The sequence below is a fragment of the Amblyraja radiata genome, unplaced genomic scaffold (genome assembly GCF_010909765.2).
Source record: "Amblyraja radiata isolate CabotCenter1 unplaced genomic scaffold, sAmbRad1.1.pri scaffold_568_ctg1, whole genome shotgun sequence".
NCBI classification, from domain to species: Eukaryota; Metazoa; Chordata; class Chondrichthyes; order Rajiformes; family Rajidae; genus Amblyraja; species Amblyraja radiata.
This window is the reverse complement of record NW_022630621.1, coordinates 12,087-33,174: the sequence shown is the minus strand read 5'-3', so window position 1 is coordinate 33,174 and position 21,088 is coordinate 12,087. Positions and strand designations below refer to the sequence as shown.

General features: G+C 50.1%; 1 protein-coding gene across 3 annotated transcripts in view; it reads left to right on the top strand.

Annotated features, from left to right (window-relative positions):
• LOC116970147 (metabotropic glutamate receptor 3-like) overlaps positions 1-15,886 on the top strand; it is a 65,796-nt gene extending 49,910 nt beyond the window's left edge. Inside the window, exons 4-7 of one of the 3 annotated variants that reach the window (XR_004411032.1) lie at positions 8,617-9,149; positions 9,544-9,677; positions 14,192-14,366; positions 15,570-15,709. Coding sequence is in view for 2 of the 3 variants with exons in the window: in XM_033016859.1 (XP_032872750.1) it covers positions 8,617-9,677; positions 14,192-14,366; positions 15,570-15,646 (1,313 nt within the window). In the remaining variant the exon portion in view is untranslated. Of the gene's footprint in view, positions 1-8,616; positions 9,678-14,191; positions 14,367-15,529 lie in introns of all 3 variants that reach the window. The other 2 variants (XM_033016859.1, XM_033016860.1) reach the window with 2 other exon arrangements.
• The last annotated feature ends 5,202 nt before the right edge of the window (positions 15,887-21,088 follow it).

The window sequence follows — 21,088 nt, the reverse complement described above, 5'->3', positions numbered from 1 at the left end:
TGTTGACATATTCTGCTGTGCTGCTGTAAGTAAGAATTGCATTGTTCTATCTGGGACACATGACAATAAAACACTTTGACTCTTGACATGAGAGAAGGCAGATGCTCGAATCGGGAAGAAAATCCAAACCACCTACAATAGTCATATTTGGCTGTGTTTGGCCCTCGATTCCCCGACTCTGGGCAAGAGATTCTGCGCGTCTACCCGATCTATTCCCCTCATGATTCCATACACCTCTGTGAGATCACCCCTCATCCCCCTGTGCTCCAAGGAATAGAGTCCCAGCCTGCCCAAACTCTTGAGTTGCTTAGGAGAGTCTAGGACTAGAGGGCACAGCCTCAGAATAAAAGGACGTACCCTTAGGAAGGAGATGAGGAGGAATTTCTTTAGCCAGAGGGTGGTGAATCTGTGGAATTCATTGTCACAGACGGCTGTGGGGGCCACAAGTCAGTGGGTATTTTTAAGGCAGAGAGACAGATTCTTGATTAGTGTCAGGGGTTATGGGGAGAAGGCAGGAAAATGGGGTTGAGAGGGAAAGAGAGAGAGAGAGAGAGAGATCAGCCCCGATTGAATGACGGAGTAAACTTGATGGGCCGAATGGCCTAATTCTGCTCCTACCACTTGTAAACCTAAGAACAAGTTGCCAAATCTCCAGCAAGATGATCGGAGGAGTTTGTGTGCAGCGGAAAACCAAAGTTATGGAAATATCCGAGAGGCTGACGCATCGATGTTAACGATTCTGTCAGCTGTTATCAGCTATCTCTTCTTCCTGTTAATAGAAAGATCTCAAAATCCAACTTAAACCATTATATTACCATGGAAACCAACCATTCTGACAGACAAAAATACTGTTGTGAAGGAATCTGCACAGGAGTTGGTCACGTGTTTATCACTGAAGACAGACACAGAGTGCTGGAGTAACTCAGCGGGTCAGGCAGCATCTGTGGAGAGAAGGAACGGGCGATGATCCGGGTCAAGACCCTTCTTCAGTCTGACCCGCTGAGTTACTCCAGCACTCTGTGAAACGTCACCTATCCATGTTCTCCACAGATGCTGCCAGACCCGCTGAGTTACTCCAGCACTCTGTGAAACGTCACCTATCCATGTTCTCCACAGATGCTGCCTGACTCGCTGAGTTACTCCAGCACTCTGTGTCCAGCATGCTAGTAAAGCTCTTCAACATCCTCTCCAAAGCCTCCATATTCTTCTTGTAATGGGGCAGCCTTAACACACTTAGTTTTGTTGAGAGATACAGCGAGGAGCTTTGAGTCCGAGTCCATGCCGACCAGCGATCCCCGCACACTAACACACCAGGGACAGTTTACATTTACACCAAGCCAATTAACCTACAAACCTGCACGTCTTTGGAGTGTGGGAGGAAACCGGAGATCCCGGAGAAAACCCACGCAGGTCACGGGGAGAACGTGCAAACTCTGTACAGGCAGCACCCGTAGTTGGGATCGAACCCGGGTCTCTGGCGCTGCATGCCTGAAACTGGCTGCTCACGTTTCCAGTCAAATCAATGTCATTGATAAAACATTCCATCACAAGTTTGAATGATGTTGTCGTTGCCAATAAGTCCAAGCATGGTAATCAATATTCACTCTTTCTATCAGATTAGTATTTCCCTTAGGTAGACAAAAATGCTGGAGAAACTCAGCGGGTGAGGCAGCATCTTCGATGCTGCCTCACCCGCTGAGTTTCTCCAGCATTTTTGTCTACCTTCGATTTTTCCAGCATCTGCAGTTCTTTCTTAAGTATTCCCCTAAGTCTCTCCCCTTTCCTTGAAGACTAGTGGTCACAGCTGTAAGATTAGAAGGCAATGTTTAAACCAAGGGGCAAGTTGACCATATGGCAGTGCCTGTGTTCTGTGTGGGCGAGAGGCTGGGAGGACTCACCACTTTACAAGCATTGGATGAAACAGCAGTTACACTGCGATGGATATGTGTGGAATTAACACAAATTATAGGTAAACTTGGAGAAGATTAGTTTAGTTTAGAGATACAGCACGGAAACAGGCCCTTCGGCCCACCGAGTCCGTGCTGACTTTGTGCGTCTACCCTCTCGTGATTTTTTTCACACCTCTATAAGATCACCCCTCATCCTCCTGCGCCCCAGGGGAATAGAGTCCCAGCCTGCTGCTCAACCTCTCCCTGTAGCTCAGGCCCCTCGAGTCCCAGCAACATCCTGGTAAATCTTCTCTGAACCCTCTCCGGTGGGAACCTCAGGCATCGCAACTTTGGAGATGATCCAAGTGACAAGTGGAGTCTGGGAGAACTGCTTGTTATCTATCACAAGGTTTGCTGCCATTTTTTGTTCCTGTTTCAAAAGCTGGACAAGAGGAAACCCGGGCTGTTTTTTTAAATTGCTGCTCTTCAAAGCCCAACGTAGCCTGGCACGCCGCAGAGTGCTGTCAATACCAGCCAAGCTCGCCATACATAGTTCGATCTTCCCACGACACCGCCACTCAGTCCTCCTTTATCATCTGGATGGCAGGGGTGGTGGGAAATATTGGGGGCGCCCGCAGTCTTGCTGTGCGGCACTTCAATCCTGCTCGCCGCTCGCCAGCTTTACATCAACACACTCTGCTCCAGACATTCCCTCTCAACACCATCCGATCTCTGCTTCTTTATGCCTAATCCCACTTGCTAACAAGATGCAGAATCTTCCAGAACTCATCCCGTGGCTCCTCATAAGTTCGTACGTGATAGGGACGACAGATGGCACAATGGGCTAAGTGTTCGGCTGGCAACCGGAAGGTAGCCGGTTCGAATCCCGCTTGGAGTGCATACTGTCGTTGTGTCCTTGGGCAAGACACTTCACCCACCTTTGCCTGTGTGTGTCCTTGGGCAAGACACTTCACCCATCTTTGCCTGTGTGTGTGGATGTAATTATGTGAAGCACTTTGGGGTCAATGCAAGTTGACTGAAAATGTGCTATATAAATAAAGAAATTTTAATTTAATTTAATTAAATTTTAATTTTAATTTAGGAGCATAGAAACATAGAAAATAGGTGCAGGAGGAGGCCAATCGGCCCTTCAAGCCAGCACCACCATTCAAAGGCAAAGGCAAAGGCAAATGTATTTGTATAGCACCATCCGTGCAAACAGCAATTCAAGGTGCTTTACAGGAAAGAAGAAAATTCAATATGATCATGGCTGATCGTCCCCTATCAATAACCCGTGCCTGCCTTCTCCTCAGAATTAGGCCATCCGGCCCATCAAGTCTATCCCCCCATTCAATCATGGCTGATCTAATAATAATAATAATAATAATAAAAATACTTTATTGTCATTGTAAAGACATACAACGGAATTCCAGGCGCACTGCCCGAGTGGAGCTCCAACGTAAGGTAATAACAAATAACGTCGTCATAATGTCCAATAGTTCACAGTCTACCCTCCGGCAGACATTCTACGCCCACACCTCCAGACTCAGGAGCAGCTTCATCCCCAGAGCTATAGCTGCTCTGAACCAGCCCTGCTGATTGCCCCCCCCCCCCCCCCCCCCACCCCCACGGACTGTCTCCCTCGGATGGTCATCGACTCGGCTCAGACACATTTGCACTTTACACTGTTTTACTGTTCCTCTTATAAATCATGTTTCTCGGGATATCTAAATCTAAATGTTGTTTAAGCTATGACATCGGATGGAAGCTGCAAACCAAATCTCGTTGCACTTATCTGCAATGACAATAAAATATATTATTATTATTAATATTATTTATTATTATTGCGGTGGTACAATATACTGGCTCAGAGGGCTGTGTGTTCAGTGCGCAGTTCAGAGTGGGGATGGCCTTGGGGTAGAAACTGTTTGTTAATCTTGTGGTGTGTGGTTTGATGGATCTGTAACGTTTTCCTGAGGGCAGAAGGGCAAACAGGACATGTGCGGGGATGAGATGGGGCCTTTAGTATGTGTGATGCCTTCAGCAGGTAACGGGAGCTATAGATCTCTTCCGGGGTAGGCAGGTGTGTGTGGGTGATCTTCCTGTCCGCTGCAGAACTGTTGCCGTACCACACCGGGATGCCATGTGTCAGGACACTCTCTAGGTCAAAGGTTATTTATTAGTCACATACACCTAGGTGTAGTGAAATGCTTCTTGCCAATGCAGCACATAAAGAAAGAATACAGACATAACATTAATAAGAGATTAAACATATAGAACATCCCCCCACAATGGCTCCCACCATGAGGGAAGGCACAAAGTCCAGTCCCCAACCCCAGTTCACCCATAGTCGGGCCCATTGAGGCCTCCACAGTTGCCTCTACGGAGGCCCGATGTTCCTGGCCGTTCTCGCCGGGTGATGTTGCTCCGGCGTCGGGAGAATCCTTGCAGCGGCTTGGGAACCCTGGAACGGCCGCTTCCGCACTGGAGGCCGCGGCTTCCGAAGCCAACAAGGCCGCGCCAGTTGGAGCTCCACTACTGGCGATCTCATCTAGAGATCCCAGGCTCCCGGTGTAAAGTTCAGCGCCGCCGCCCGCAGCTGGCCTCTCCACAGTCCCGCAGCTCCGCAATGTTTTCCTCAGCGGTCTTCAGCTCACCGGAGCTCCAGCGCGGCGACCCAGGCAAGGCATCGCCCGCTCCACGATAGCGCTTCAGCGCTGTGCCGCTGCCGAAGCCGTGGTTCTGGGCAGTGCCCGACAGGAAACGCCGCTCCAGGCCCGCTGGTAGGCTGCGAGGACGGGTCGAAGCTACAGCCCGGAGAAAAGCTGCCTCTCCAACCAGGTAGGGACCCTGAAAGGTAGTTTCCCCCTTCCCCCCCACCCCACCCCCCACATAAAAAGTCTAGAACTCCAGAAACAAAAACACTTTAACTAACTAAAAATAAAAAAAAGATGAAAAGACAGACAGCTGCTGGCTGGGCAGCCGCGCACAGGTCAGCGCCCCCATTTTTTTTTAAATGGAGCAACGGTTGCTCTATGGAGCAACGGTAGAATGACAAGAGCAGCTGTTGTGGCAAGTTGACTTTCCTGAGTGATCTTGGGAAGTTAAGCTGTTGTACGTTCTTTACCAGGGAGTGCATGTTAGTTGACCACCTGAGATCTCTCCCTCCTAACTCCATTCTCCTGCCTTCAGCTCAGTTTAGTTTATTGTCACGTGTACCGAGGTACAGTGAAAAACTTTGCTGCTGCATGCTAACCAGTCAGTGGAAAGACAATAGATGATTGCAACCCAGTGTACAGATACATGACAAGGGAATAACGTTTAGTGCAAGGTAAAGCCAGTAAAGTCCGATCAAAGATAGTCCGAGGATCTCCAATGAGGTAGATAGTAGTTCAGGACCACTCTAGTTACAGTAGGATGGTTCAGTTGCCTGATATCAGCTGAATAAGCAGCAGGATTGGACCATTCGGCCCATCAAGTCTACTCCGCCATTCAATCATGGCTGATCTATCTCTCCCTCTCAACCCCATTCTCCTGCCTTCTCCACATAACCCCTGACACCCGTACTAATCAAGAACCTATCTATCTCTGCCTTAAAAATATCCACTGACTTGTGGCCTCCACAGCCGTCTGTGGCAAAGAATTCCACAGATTCACCACCCTCTGACTAAAATTCATAGAAACATAGACTATGTTTCTATGTCAAAGAAATTCCTTCTCATCTTCTTCCCAAAGGAACGTCCTTTAATTCTGAGGCTGTGCCCTCTGGTCCTCAACTCTCCCACTAGTGGAAAAATCCTCTCCACACCCACTCTATCCAGGTCTTCCACATTCCCCCACCCCCCCCCCCCCCCCCCATGTGTCAGAGGTGCGTGGGTCAGTGGGGGGGGGAGGGATGAAATGGGGCAAGTATAGGACTAGTGTAAAGAGGTGGTCTGGTGATTAGCATGGACTCAGTGTGTCCAAGAGCCTGCTTCTGTGCTGTGTGGCCCTGGAACAGGCAAGTTGTGTGTGTGGTCCGTGATATATGGCTGACATCCATTTGCAACCTCTTGCACCTCTGGAAAATATACTCTACTCAAAGAATCAATGATTTAATGCAGGAGCAAACTGAGGTCAAACCTTGAACTTTCATGTGAGGATTTCATATAACGCAGGGCCAAGAGGGAACTCTTGTATAGATTTATTCAGGTAAAGATATACTGTATAGAAAATGTCATCATTCAATTAATGGAAGAGGGAGAGAACTTTACATCTAAACTTCCTACAGGAAATTCAGCTCAAGATTTGGCCCCTGGGGCGGCACAGTGCCGGATTAGATCCTGACTGTTATTTCAGATTGTCACATTACAACACTTTGGTCAGGCCACAGTTGGAGTATTGCGAGCAGTTCCGGTCGCCCCCATTACAGGAAGCATGTAGAGGCTTTGGAGATGATGCAGGATTAGTGGGCATTAGCTACAGGGGGAGGCTGGACAGACACGGACTGTTTTCTCTGGAACGTCAGAGGTTGAGAGGAGATCTGAGAGAAGTCTATAAAATGATGAGAGGCGTAGATACGGTAGACAGTCAGAACCTTTTCCCCAGGGTGGAGATGTCAAAGACTAGAGGGCGCAGCTTTAAGGTGAGAGGGGCCAAGTATAAAGGAGATGTGCGGGGCAGGTTTTTTACACAGAGGGTGGTGGGTGCCTGGAACGCGCTGCCAGAGGTGGGGGTGGAGGCAGATACGATCGTGGTGTTTAAGAGGCTTTTAGACAGGGACGTGGATATGCAGGGAATGGAGGGATACGGATCACATGCTGGCAGAGGGGATTAGTTTAACTTGGCGTCGTGTTGGGTACGGACATTGATTCAAGATTCAAGAGAGTTTATTGTCATGTGTCCCAGATAGGACAATGAAATTCTTGCTTTGCTTCAGCACAACAGAATATAGTAGGCATGAATACAGAACAGATCAGTGTGTCCATATACCATTGAATATATATATATACACAGATAAAGTGCAGTAGGCTAATTAAAGTTCATATTTTTGTTTGAGTTGAGTTTAATAGCCTGATGGCTGTGGGGAAGGAGCTATTCCTGAACCTGGACGTTGCAGCCTTCAGGCTCCTGTACCTTCTACTTACAAAATTCTTAAGGGGTTGGACAGGCTAGATGCAGGAAGATTGCTCCCGATGTTGGGGAAGTCCAGGACAAGGGGTCACAGCTTAAGGATAAGGGGGAAATCCTTTAAAACCGAGATGAGAAGAACTTTTTTCACACAGAGAGTGGTGAATCTCTGGAACTCTCTGCCACAGAGGGTAGTCGAGGCCAGTTCATTGGCTATATTTAAGAGGGAGTTAGATGTGGCCCTTGTGGCTAAGGGGATCAGAGGGTATGGAGAGAAGGCAGGTACAGGATACTGAGTTGGATGATCAGCCATGATCATATTGAATGGCGGTGCAGGCTCGAAGGGCCGAATGGCCTACTCCTGCACCTAATTTCTATGTTTCTATGTTTCTACCTGAAGGTAGCGGGGAGATGAGTGAGAGGCCAGGATGGTGTGGGTCCTTGATGATACTGCCAGCCTTTTTGAGGCAGCGATGATGGGCCGAAGGGCCTGTTCCTGTGCTGGACTGTTCCAGTTCTATGTTCTGTGATTATCGCCAGAAGGCAAAATCATTTAATCTTCAAGCTCTTTCAGAAAACGCATGTTTTCTATGAAAATACATCAGTGTCCTTTCAGTCGGTTCGAAAGGCAATGGGATTTGACAAGAATAACTGGGGGAAAAAAAATCACAAAATTGATGTGTAATTTCTAGTGTGAAAAATGTCAGTAATTTTCTGAAAAATATGTTCCAGTTTAGCCCAGCATTTATTTGTCACTGGGAGGTGACTGATCGCCAGCTGTCCAACCGTGAGCGGTGAAATACGTCAAACGTACCTAGAACAGGGAGCAGTACAGTACAGCACAGGAACAGGCCCTTCGGCCCATCATGTCTGTACTGAGCGGGAGATTCCAGAGACAACGTTTTCACACTTCTGTACCTCTTGTCTGATGGGAGAGGAGAGAAGAGGGAGTGGCCGGGGTGAGACTGGTCCTTGATGATGCTGCTGGCCTTGCCGAGGCAGCGTGAGGTGTAGATGGAGTCGATGGTAGGAAGATTGCTCTCGATGTTGGGGAAGTCCAGGACAAGTGGTCACAGCTTAAGGATAAGGGGGAAATCCTTTAAAACCGAGATGAGAAGAACTTTTTTCACACAGAGAGTGGTGAATCTCTGGAACTCCCTGCCACAGAGGGTAGTCGAGGCCAGTTCATTGGCTATATTTAAGAGGGAGTTAGATGTGGCCTCTTGTGGCTAAGGGGATCAGAGGGTATGGAGAGAAGGCAGGTACGGGATACTGAGTTGGATGATCACCATGATCATATTGAATGGCGGTGCAGGCTCGAAGGGCCGAATGGCCTCTACTCCTGCACCTAATTTCTATGTTTCTATGTTTCTATGATGGAAGGGAGGTTGGTTTGTGTGTGTGTGTGATGGTCTGGGCTGCTGGCCTTGATGAGGCAGCGTGAGGTGTAGATGGAATTGATGTAGAGTGTTGGGTTTGGTGTAGAGTGGGTGGGTGCAGGCTATACTGATGGAGATGTCGTGGGTGGGTGCAGGCTACAGTGATGGGGTGAAGATGTCGTGGGCGGGTGTGGGAGTCTCACCATGTCTCACTGACCACTGTTCCTCTCTCCCCTCAGCCCCGTTCCAGCCGGTGGACAGCGAGGTGAAGTTCGATAAGAACGGGGACGGCATTGGCCGCTACAACGTGTTCAACTACCAGAAGACGTTGTCGGGCAGGTACGCGTACGTCAGGGTGGGCCAGTGGGCCAAGGTGCTGTCTCTGGACACAGAGTTGATGCACTGGCCCAGGCACCGCATCCCCACCTCGCAGTGTAGCGATCCATGCGCCCGCAACGAGATCAAGAACATGCAGCCCGGGGACGTGTGTTGCTGGATCTGTGTCCCCTGCGACCCACACGCCTACCTGCTAGACGAGTTCACCTGCAAGGACTGCGGCCCGGGGCGCTGGCCAGACGAGGAGCTGAGCGGCTGCTACGACCTGCCGGAGGATTACATCAGATGGGGGGATGGCTGGGCGATCGGTCCCATCACCATCTCCTGCGTTGGGATCATCACCACCCTGGTGGTGGCCTCCATCTTCCTCAAGCACAACGACACACCTCTGATCAAAGCCTCGGGCCGCGAGCTCTGCTACATCTTGCTCTTCGGAGTCTTCTTCTCGTACTGCATGACCTTCTTCTTCATCGCCAAACCCTCACCCGCCATCTGCACGCTCCGCCGCCTGGGTCTGGGCTCCTCCTTTGCCATCTGTTACTCCGCCCTACTCACCAAGACCAACCGCATCGCCCGCATCTTCAACGGGGTGAAGGAAGGCACGCAGAGACCAAGGTTCATCAGCCCGGGCTCGCAGGTCTTCATCTGCCTCAGCCTGATCCTGGTCCACATGGTGATGGTGTTGGTGTGGCTGGTTCTGGAAAGCCCAGGAACGAGGAGATACACCATCCCCGAGAGGCGGGAGAGCGTCATCCTCAAGTGTAACGTCAAGGACTCCAGCATGTTGATGTCACTCAGCTATGACGTCTTGCTGGTCATACTATGTACAGTCTATGCCTTCAAGACCAGGAAGTGTCCAGAAAACTTCAACGAAGCCAAGTTCATTGGGTTCACCATGTACACTACATGCATCATCTGGCTGGCCTTCCTGCCCATCTTCTATGTCACCTCCAGCGACTACAGGGTAGGTGACCAATCCTCACGCACAACTGCCTCATCTTTAGCGGGTGAGGCAGCATCTATGGAGCGGAGGAATGGGTGACGTTTGGGGCCGAAACCCTTCCGCGAAATCTTCCTCATCTTTTGTTACATTGAGGATGACAAGAACATGTCTTTGCTCATTTCTAAAAGCCCTGTCCGAGTTCATTGAAGAGTTTTCCCGAGTTTCCCCGATTCGAACTCGGAGATTTACGGTAATGGCCGCTCGTAGGTACTCGGGGCTCTCGTGGACATTTTTCAACATGTTGAAAAATCTTCACGAGTCTTCACGAGGTTACCGCGTTTCCCGAGTACCTGCCGTTAGCGTTACGTGCCGCTAAGAGACGTCCCCGAGCTCCGACGTACCCGCTACGTACATTCTCACGGGGAGAACGTGCAAACTCCGTACAAACAGCACCCGTAGTCAGGATGGAACCCGGGTCTCTGGCGCTGTGAGGCAGCAGCTCTACCTGCTGCACCACCGTGCCGACCTACTGTGCCAATTATCTTGGTGATTGGTGAATCTTGGCGGAATTGTGTGTGGTGTGGTGTGGGCGTGGGCGTGTGTGTGTGAGCGGGTCTGTGAGTGTGCGAGTGTGAGTGCGTGTGTGTGTGCGAGTGTGAGTGTGTGTGGGTGTGCTTATGTGTGTACGCATTTGTGTGTCTGTTTGGGAGTGTGCATGTGCACGTGTGTGTGTCTGTGTGTGTCTGTGTGTGTATGTGTGCGAGTGTGAGTGTGAGTGCGTGTGTGTGCGAGTGTGTGCGTGTGTGTACGCGTTTGTGCGTCTGTATTTGTGCATTTGCAAGTGTGCGTGTGTGTGTGAGTGTGTGTCTGTGTGTGTGTGTGTGTGCGAGTGTGTGTGCGAGTGTGTGTGCGAGTGTGAGTGTGTGTGTGTACGCGTTTGTGCATCTGTATTTGTGCATTTGCAAGTGTGCGTGTGTGTGAGTGTGTGTCTGTGTGTGGGTGTGTGCGAGTGTGTGTGCGAGTGTGTGTGCGAGTGTGTGTGCGCGTGTGTGTGAGTGTGTGTGTGTGCGAGTGTGTGTGCGAGTGTGTGTGAGTGTGTGTGTGTGTGTGTGTATGTGTGTGTGTGTGTGTGTGTGTGTGTGTGTGTGCGTGCGAGTGTGTGTGCGTGCGAGTGTGTGTGTGTGAGTGTGTGTGTGAGTGTGTGTGTGAGTGTGTGTGTGTGCGTGCGAGTGTGTGTGCGAGTGTGTGAGTGTGTGTGTGTGTGTGCGTGCGAGTGTGTGTGCGTGCGAGTGTGTGTGTGTGAGTGTGTGTGTGAGTGTGTGTGTGAATGTGTGTGAGTGTGTGTGAGTGTGTGTGTGTGTGTGTGTGTGTGTGTGTGTGTGCGAGTGGGTGTGCGCGAGTGTGTGTCTGTGTGTGTGTGTGTGAGTGTGTGTGTGAGTGTGTGTGTCAGTGCCTGGCCCTGGATTTGCTCACAGTCTATATAAGAGAATTCTAAAACTAAAGAACAAGCAGGATTACTTTAGAGCCAAGTAATTCTTAGAAGAGGATTCTCAAGAAGGTTTGAACGCAGTGAAGGTTCGGGCAGCACAGTAGCACGGCTAGAATATCCCGCAGTAGAGCTGCTGCCTCACAGCGCCAGAGACCCGGGTTCAATCCTAACTACGGGTGCTGTCTGAACAGAGTTTGTACGTTCTCCCCGTGACCTGCGTGGGTTTTCTCCGGGTGCTCCGGTTCCCTCCCACACTCCAAAGACGTGCGGGTTTGTCGGTTAATTGTCCTTAGCGTGTGTGGAGTGGTGGAATGTGGGGGAGTTGGTCAAAATGCAGCAGGATTTTTACAATGTTGGAAAATGTAATCAAAAGTAACTGCCGATGCTGGTTTATACCAAGGATAGACACAGAGTGCTGGAGTAACTCAGCGGGTCAGGCAGCATCACTGGAGAACATGGATAGGTGACGTTTCACAGAGTGCTGGAGTAACTCAGCGGGTCAGGCAGCATCTGTGGAGAACATGGATAGGTGACGTTTCACAGAGTGCTGGAGTAACTCAGCGGGTGCAGCAGCATCTATGGAGCTAAGGAAATAGGCAACGTTTCGGGTCGAAACCCTTCCGGGTTTCGGCCCAAAACTTTGCCTATTTCCAGAAGGGTTTCGGCCCGAAACGTTGCCTATTTCCTTCGCTCCATAGATGCTGCTGCACCATAACTCAGCGGGTCAGGCAGTATCTGTGGAGAACATGGATAGGTGACATTTCACATAGTGCTGGAGTAACTCAGCGGGTCAGGCAGCATCTGTGGAGAACATGGATAGGTGACGTTTTGGGTCGGGAACCTTCTGCAGATCAGATTAGTTTAGAGCAGTGGTTCTTAACCTTTCTGGCACCAGTACTCACATTCGTGAACAAAACACTGTGTGTGGTATGTACCTCTGTTAGGCTCCTAAACATGGGCTCATCAAATTGATATGTTATCTGTGTCCCCTTCATGACCCCTGGCAGGGCCCCAAACGACCCACAATAGGGGTCACGACCCCCAGGTTAAGAACCACTGTAAAGTTTAGATAATGCTTAACGCGACTGTTCATTAGATAATAAGGTCATAAGTGATAGCAGCAGAATTAGGCCATTCGGCCCATCAAGTCTACTCCACCATTCAATCATGACTGATGCATCTCTCCCTGCTATCCCCATTCTCCTGTCTTGTGCCTCTCTCTGAATCTTTCACTAACTGACAATCTGCTGTCTGCAATATTTTTGCAGTTAATGAATCATATAAATCAGTTTAAAAAGACATTTAATCAGTGGCTGGGAACAGATTCCTCCCTTCCTGCTCAAGAATACATTTGCTGTCTGGATATTAATTGTATTTATTCTCTTGTATCATCTACACACATTTGGCAAGGTTAACATTCATTCCCAGCCCGAGATGACTCTGAGATAGAGATAGAGAAAAGTCTTCCTCAACCATTCAGTTGGAGCGTGTGCAGAAGAGAATCACCAGGATGTTAGCTGGGCTTGTGTTACAGGGAAAGGTTGGATAGGCTGGGACTTTGTTCTCTAGAGCGCAGGAGGATGAGGGGTGACCTTATAGAGGTGTCCAAGATCACGAGGTGCATGGATAAAGTGAAACGTCGCCCCTGCTTTTCCTCCAGAGATGCTGCCTGACTCACTCAGTTACTCCAGCACGCCAGTGTCTACCAGATATATAGTTTAGAGATACAGCGCGGAAACAGGCCCTTCGGCCCCACCGAGTCCGCACCGACCAGCGATCCCCGCACACTAACACTATCCTACACACACTAGGGACAATTTACACTTATACCAAATATACAGACCCAAGCCAATGAACCTACAAACCTGCACGTCTTTGGAGTGCGGGAGAATAAAGATCTCAGAGAAAACCCATGCAAGTCACGGGGAGAACGTACAAACTCCGTACAGACAGCACCCGTAGTCAGGATCGAACCCGGGTCTCTGGCGCTGTGAGGCAGCAGCTCTACCCGCTGCGCCACCATCTTGGTTGCCTTCTTGAGACACAGCGCCACTGGTCGATACCCTCCCCCACTCAGGCGCCCCTCGACCAGCTGGTCCCTGAGGTGGAACTATAATCACACATTACAATCGCTCCACTCTACTCCAACCACTGTGGACGGCTCGATTGTAATCATGTATTGTCTTTCCGCTGACTGGTTAGCGCGCAACAAAAGCTTTTCAATGGTAAACAAAAGTGCTGGAGAAACTCAGCGGGTGCAGCAGCATCTATGGAGCGAAGGAAATAGGCAACGTTTCGGGCCGAAACCCGGAAGGGTTTCGGCCCGAAACGTTGCCTATTTCCAGAAGTGTTTCGGCCCGAAACGTTGCCTATTTCCTTCGCTCCATAGATGCTGCTGCACCCGCTGAGTTTCTCCAGCATTTTTGTCTACCTTCGATTTTCCAGCATCTGCAGTTCCTTATTAAAAGCTTTTCACGGTACCTCGGTACACGGGCCAGTAAACCAAACTGAACAAATGTGTGGGAAGGAACTGCAGCCGCTGGTTGGACACTGAAGATGGACACTTACAAAATTCTTAAGGGGCCGGACAGGCTAGATGCAGGAAGATTGTTCTCGATGTTGGGGAAGTCCAGAACAAGGGGTCACAGTTTAAGGATAAGGGGGAAATCTTTTCGGACCGAGATGAGAAAAACATTTTTCACGCAGAGAGTGGTGAATCTGTGGAATTCTCTGCCACAGAAGGTAGTTGAGGCCACACAGTTCATTGGCAATATTCAAGAGGGAGTTAGATGTGGCCCTCGTGGCTAAAGGGATCAGGGGGTATGGAGAGAAGGCAGGTACTGGATACTGAGTTTGATGATCAGCCATAATCATATTGAATGGCGGTGCAGGCTCGAAGGGCTGAATGGCCTCTACTCCTGCACCTAATTTCTATGTTTCTATGACACTCCTTGCAGGAGGGGGAGGTCAGTCCTGGTGTTGTGTCTGTGTCTCTGGTCAGTGATTCTCCAGCGAGTCTCATGGTCGCCTCTCCCCCCCTCCGCAGGTGCAGACCACCACCATGTGTATCTCCGTCAGCTTGAGCGGCTTCGTGGTGCTGGGATGCCTCTTTGCCCCCAAGGTCCACATCATCGTGTTCCAACCACAGAAGAACGTGACCACTCACAGACTGACCATGAACAGGTTGAGCGTCAGTGGAACGGTCACCAGCCAGTCCCGCTGTAAGTAGCCGACCCTTCCGCGACCGACCCGTGGTCCACTGCACTCCACACTCTGGCCTTAAAGATACAGCGCGGAAATAGGCCCTTCGACCCACCGAGTCCGCGCCGACCAGCGATCCCCGCACACGAACACCATCCTACACACACACACACACACAACGGACAACTTACAATTTTGCAAAAAGCCAATTAACCTACAAACCTGCAGGTCTTTGGAGTGTGGGAGGAAACCGGAGCGCCCGGAGAAAACCCACGCTGGTCATTTCACTGCACCACAGTATACGTGACAATATACTAATCTAACCCTTGATTAGTGCGGGTGCCGGGGGTTGTGGGGAGAAGGCAGGAGACTGGGATTGAGAGGGAGAGATAGATCAGCCATGATAGAATGACAGAGCAGACTTGATGGGCCGAACGGCCTAATTCCGTTCCTATCACTTACGAATCTAGCTAATCCTAAACGTACAAACTCCGTACAGACAGCGCCCGTAGTCAGAATGGAACCCGGGTCTCTGGCGCTGTGAGGCAGCAGCTCTACCCGCTGCACCACCGTGCCGCAGTCTGTATCTTTTTGTAAACCAGCTTATAGAAACGTAGAAACATAGAAACATAGAAAATAGGTGCAGGAGTAGGCCATTCGGCCCTTCGAGCCTGCACCGCCATTCAATATGATCATGGCTGATCATCCAACTCAGTATCCTGTACCTGCCTTCTCTCCATACCCCCTGATCCCTTTAGTCACAAGGGCCACATCTAACTCCCTCTTAAATATAGCCAATGAACTGTGGCCTCAACTACTTTCTGTGGCAGAGAATTCCACAGATTCACCACTCTCTGTGTGAAAAATGTTTTCCTCATCTCGGTTCTAAAAGATTTCCCCCTTATCCTTAAACTGTGACCCCTTGTTCTGGACTTCCCCAACATCGGGAACAATCTTCCTGCATCTAGCCTGTCCAACCCCTATAAGGTCATAAGTGATAGGAGTAGAATGAGGCCATTCGGCCCATCAAGTCCACTCTGCCATTCAATCATGGCTGATCTATCTCTGCCCCTCTACACCATTCTCCTGCCTTCTCCCCGTAACCCCGGACACACTCTCTACATGTTCGGCAGAGTATTCGGACTAGATTTACTTTTGAATATTTTCCTTTCTGCATTTCAAGGACCTTTTGGAGTAACGTGCGCGCTCCCGTTGCTTTACAGCATCCGCCAGCGGCCAGCGCGCCCCCACTGTGTGTAACGGCCGAGAAATCCTCGACTCCACCACCTCATCTTTATGAAGACCTGTCACATCCAGCATCGCATTTTGGGCCTGTCCCACTTAGGTGAATGTTCAGGGGACTGCCGGCAACTGTCACGGTCGTAGCAGGTAGCCGAAAAACCGGCGACTGGGCCCCCCCCCCCCCTACGACAATGTCTATGACAACCTAACATCTAGTCGACGGCAAGCTACCGACAACTACCACGTCCACCTGCGACCACACCTACCACAACCTACGTCCACCCACGACAAGCTACGACCCTGTCGGCAACAACTGAAGACAATCCAGTCGCCGTTACCTGTCGCTGGCTGACGTAGGTTGACGTAGGTAGTCGCCAATGGAATTCACCGAAGTCAGCACCAGCAACAACCAGCGTCACCCGGAGACAACCTACGACAGCGCCCACGTCACCTACGTAGTCAAGTTACGCTCATTGGCGTCAACCCACTATCGCCGAAAAATGTTGAACATGTTGAGAATCCATCGGCGACCAGAAAAACGCTACGACTCTTTGGGCGACTGAGGAGACGACTCGCGGCCGTACAGGCGACATCCCCAGCGAACATGTGGCCTAGTCGCCTAAACAAATCGCCTCAGTGGGACAGGCCCCTAACCCAGTCAGAAACGTGCAGGAGACACACTCGGGGCTCAGTAACTTTTGTAGAGACTGTGTATTAAGATATTTTTAAGGGCTGTAAGTAACTATATCATAGGTGGGTTTTCTGGTTAATATTTTATCCTGTACATAACTTATTTACAAAAACATTGTTATAAACTCTTTACTTAAGGCTGGTACTGTGTGAAAATATGACCAACTGACTATTATAACGATTTACGGTTGTATAACAAGTCTGTGATGTATTTACACTAGATTGCACAGTGATTTTTAATGTTGTAAATAGTTACAATCCCTGACATGGTTTTAACAGCACAAAACAATGAAAACTTTAATGTAAAATAAACTTAATAAAAATCTCTGACCTCTGGCCCGCGTCAACGTTGAGCACGGCTGCAGGGAAGAATTTAATTGTTCCGTTCAAGACACACAACAATAAAACACTCTTGATTGAGTTCGTTACTGCCATGTGTGCAGGGAAGGGTGGTGCGTGTATGGAACGAGCTGCCGGAGGAGGTAGTTCTTCTTGTTGTCGAGTCCGCAACACAAGATTAGAAGTTGTTAGGCCAGAACTGAGCGCGCGTCTCGGTATCTGCACACAATGGTGTCTGTCTGGTCGCTTCTTGTGGGAGGTGATGGAAAGATTGGCGGAAACAGGGCCGTGATCGACATGAACGCCGAGGAGGTAGTTGAGGCAGGGACTGTCACGGTGTTTAAGAAATATTTAGACAGGTACATGGCTAGGACAGGTTTGGAGTGCGGGCTGGTGGGACTGGTGTAGCTGGGACATGTTGGTCGGTGTGGGCAAGTTGGGCCGGAGGGCCTGTTTCCATGCTGTGTGACTCTCGACAGTGAGGAGCTTGTTCTGCCTGTGATCCAGCCACACCACGAGGCTGGATCACAGGCAGAAGGACACGAGGACAACAGGCCCTCTGCTGGAACCGCACGCAGAGAGTCACCACATTCCCGCACCATCTTGCCACTTCCATGTCTGTAAACAGTCCGCTCTTGGCCCATGTGCGGTTTCTTATTTCCTCACATCAATGCCCCTGTCCCAATTAGGAAACCTGAACGGAAACCTCTGGAGACTTTGCGCCCCACCCAAGGTTTCCGTGCGGTTCCCGGAGGTTGCAGGTGGTTGCCGGAGGTTGCAGGTAGTGGAAGCAGGTAGGGAGACTGACAAAAACCTCCGGGAACCGCACGGAAACCTTGGGTGGGGCACAAAGTCTCCAGAGGTTTCCGTTCAGGTTTCCTAAGTGGGACAGGGGCATAAGGCCGGGTGTGGTGGGGGCACTGGGGGGGGGGGGGTGATGTCGGGGTTGGATTGGCCCAGCGCCGTGCCCAACGTTGGCACATTCACCGCTGCCCCAATGCAGCCGCCTCACCTACACCAGCGCCGCCGCCATGGGCAACGCCAACATCACCGCCCGGCCACAGAGTGATACAGCACGGCAACAGGCCCTTCGGCCCAACTCGCCCATGACGACCAACATGCCCCATCTACACAAGCCCCACCTGCCCACGTTTGATCCATATCCCTCCAAACCTGTCCTATCCATGTACCTGTATAACTGTTTCATAAACGTTGCGACAGTCCCAGCCTCAACTATCTCCTTTAGACTTTAGACCTCAGCTCACTTGCTCGGCTCCTGTCTTTTCTCAAATGATTTATGGACGAGCTTCGTAAGAATTAAACCTCTTACTGAGTTTTTGTTTCCCTCCGCTTGTTGCAAACTCCAGTACTAATATTCTCCTCTTAGTGTAGGAACTGCAGACGCTGGTTTAATGCATTCACCTGCTGCCTTCTGGTGGCCATTCATGGTATTACTCTGTACCATAAAACAAGTTAATTCAGTCTGAAGAGTCCCGACCTGTAACGTCACCTATCCATGTTCTCCACAGATGCTGCCTGACCCGCTGAGTTACTCCAGCACTCTGTGAAACGTCACCTATCCATGTTCTCCACAGATGCTGCCTGACCCGCTGAGTTACTCCAGCACTCTGTGAAACGTCACCTATCCATGTTCTCCACAGATGCTGCCTGACCCGCTGAGTTATGGTGCAGCAGCATCTATGGAGCGAAGGAAATAGGCAACGTTTCGAGCCGAAACCCTTCTGGAAATAGGCAACGTTTCGGGCCGAAACCCAGAAGGGTTTCGGCCCGAAACGTTGCCTGTTTCCTTAGCTCCATAGATGTTGCCTGACCCGCTGAGTTACTCCAGCACTCTGTGAAACGTCACCTATCCATGTTCTCCACAGATGCTGCCTGACCCGCTGAGTTACTCCAGCATTCTGTGAAACGTCACCTAGCCATGTTCTCCACAGATGCTGCCTGACCCGCTGAGTTACTCCAGCACTCTGTGAAACGTCACCTATCCATGTTCTCCACAGATGCTGCCTGACCCGCTGAGTTACTCCAGCACTCTGTGAAACGTCACCTATCCATGTTCTCCACAGATGCTGCCTGACCCGCTGAGTTACTCCAGCACTCTGTGAAACGTCACCTATCCATGTTCTCCACAGGTGCTGAGTCCATCTAATCCACTCTGCCTGCACATGATCCATATCCCTCTATTCCCTGCATATCCACGAGCCCATCTAAAAGCCTCTTAAACGTCACAGTAGGAGGCCACTCAGCCCATCAAGCCCCCCCTGCCAATCAATAAGATCATGATCTATTCTGGCCCAACTCCTCTCCTGTGTGAGTTCCCAAGAAGCCGGAATTAAAATGTTTCTACTTCCTCATCAAATGTCCCCCAATGACCAATCCTAGAATGATCTAGAAATGTTTTGTTATAACCACAGCAATGTATAGAATAAATGGAATAATCTAACACCAGCAAACGTGAAAAACACAAATATAGTAGAAAGGTTGGTCCGTGTCGACCAGTGATCCCCGCACACGTACACTATCCTACACACACTCACACTATCCTACACACACTCACATTATCCTACACACACTCACACTATCCTACACACACTCACACTATCCTACACACACTCACACTATCCTACACACACTGACACTATCCTACACACACTCACACTATCCTACACACACTTACACTATCCTACACACACTCACACTATCCTACACACACTCACACTACCCTACACACACTGACACTACCCTACACACACTGACACTATCCTACACACACTCACACTATCCTACACACACTATCCTACACACACTCACACTATCCTACACACTTACACTATCCTACACACACTGACACTATCCTACACACACTGACACTACCCTACACACACTGACACTATCCTACACACACTCACACTATCCTACACACACTCACACTATCCTACACACACTCACACTATCCTACACACACTCACACTTTCCTACACACACTAACACTATCCTACACACACTCACACTATCCTACACACTCACACTATCCTACACACACTGACACTACCCTACACACACTGACACTATCCTACACACACTGACACTATCCTACACACACTCACACTATCCTACACACACTCACACTATCCTACACACACTCACACTATCCTACACACACTAACACTATCCTACACACACTAACACTATCCTACACACACTCACACTATCCTACACACACTCACACTATCCTACACACACTCACACTATCCTAATAATAATAATAAATTGAATTTATATAGCGCTTTTCAGGGACTCAAAGTCGCTTTACAAGACAAGGCAAAAAACAAAAACATAAACAAAAACAAAACAAAACAAACCAAAAATAGAGCAACAATTCAAGCACAGATGAAAAGGGAGGGGGACGTGGGGCTAAGCATAGGCAGAGGTGAAGAGATGGGTCTTGAGGCGGGACTGGAAGATGGTGAGGGACTCAGAATTGCGGATCAGTTGGGGGAGGGAGTTCCAGAGCCTGGGAGCTGCCCTGGAGAAGGCTCTGTCCCCAAAACGGCGGAGGTTGGATTTGTGGATGGAGAGGAGACCGGCTGATGTGGATCTGAGGGACCGTGAGGGTTGGTAGGGGGAGAGGAGGTCAGTGAGATGTGGGGGGGCCAGATGGTGGAGGGCTTTGTAGGTGAGGATCAGGATTTTGTAGGTGATCCGGTGGGAGATGGGAAGCCAGTGAAGTTGTTTGAGGACTGGAGTGATGTGATGCCAGGATTTGGTGTGGGTGATGAGTCGGGCGGCTGCGTTCTGGACCAGTTGGAGTCGGTTGATGTAGGTGGAGCTGATGCCAAGGAGAAGTGAGTTGCAGTAGTCCAGTCGGGAGGAGATGAAGGCATGGATGAGTCTTTCAGCAGCGGGAGGTGTGAGAGAGGGTCTGAGTTTGGCGATGTTGCGGAGATGAAAGAAGGAGGTTTTAATGACATGGCGGATGTGAGGCTCAAGGGAGAGGGTGGAATCAAAGATCACGCCACGGTTGCGGGCCTGGGGAGATGGGGAGACAGTGGTGCCGTCGATGGTGAGAGTGGGGTTATTGATTTTGCTGAGTGTGGCTTTGGAGCCTATGAGGAGGAATTCTGTCTTATCGCTGTTGAGTTTAAGGAAGTTATGTTGCATCCAGGTTTTTATAGCTGACAAACAGGAGTTGATATGGGAGAGGGGGGGGTTGTGGGGGGGGATTTGGTGCCGAGGTAGATCTGGGTGTCATCAGCGTAACAGTGGAAGTCCAGGTTGAAGTGGCGGAGTATCTGACCAAGGGGGCGGATGTAGATGATGGAGAGGAGGGGGCCGAGTGCGGAGCCTTGGGGAACGCCTTGAGTGACTGTGGCTGTAGCAGAGGTGTGGTTGTGGAGAGAGATGAAGTGGGATCTGTTGGAAAGGTAGGAACGGAGCCAGCTGAGTGCAGAGC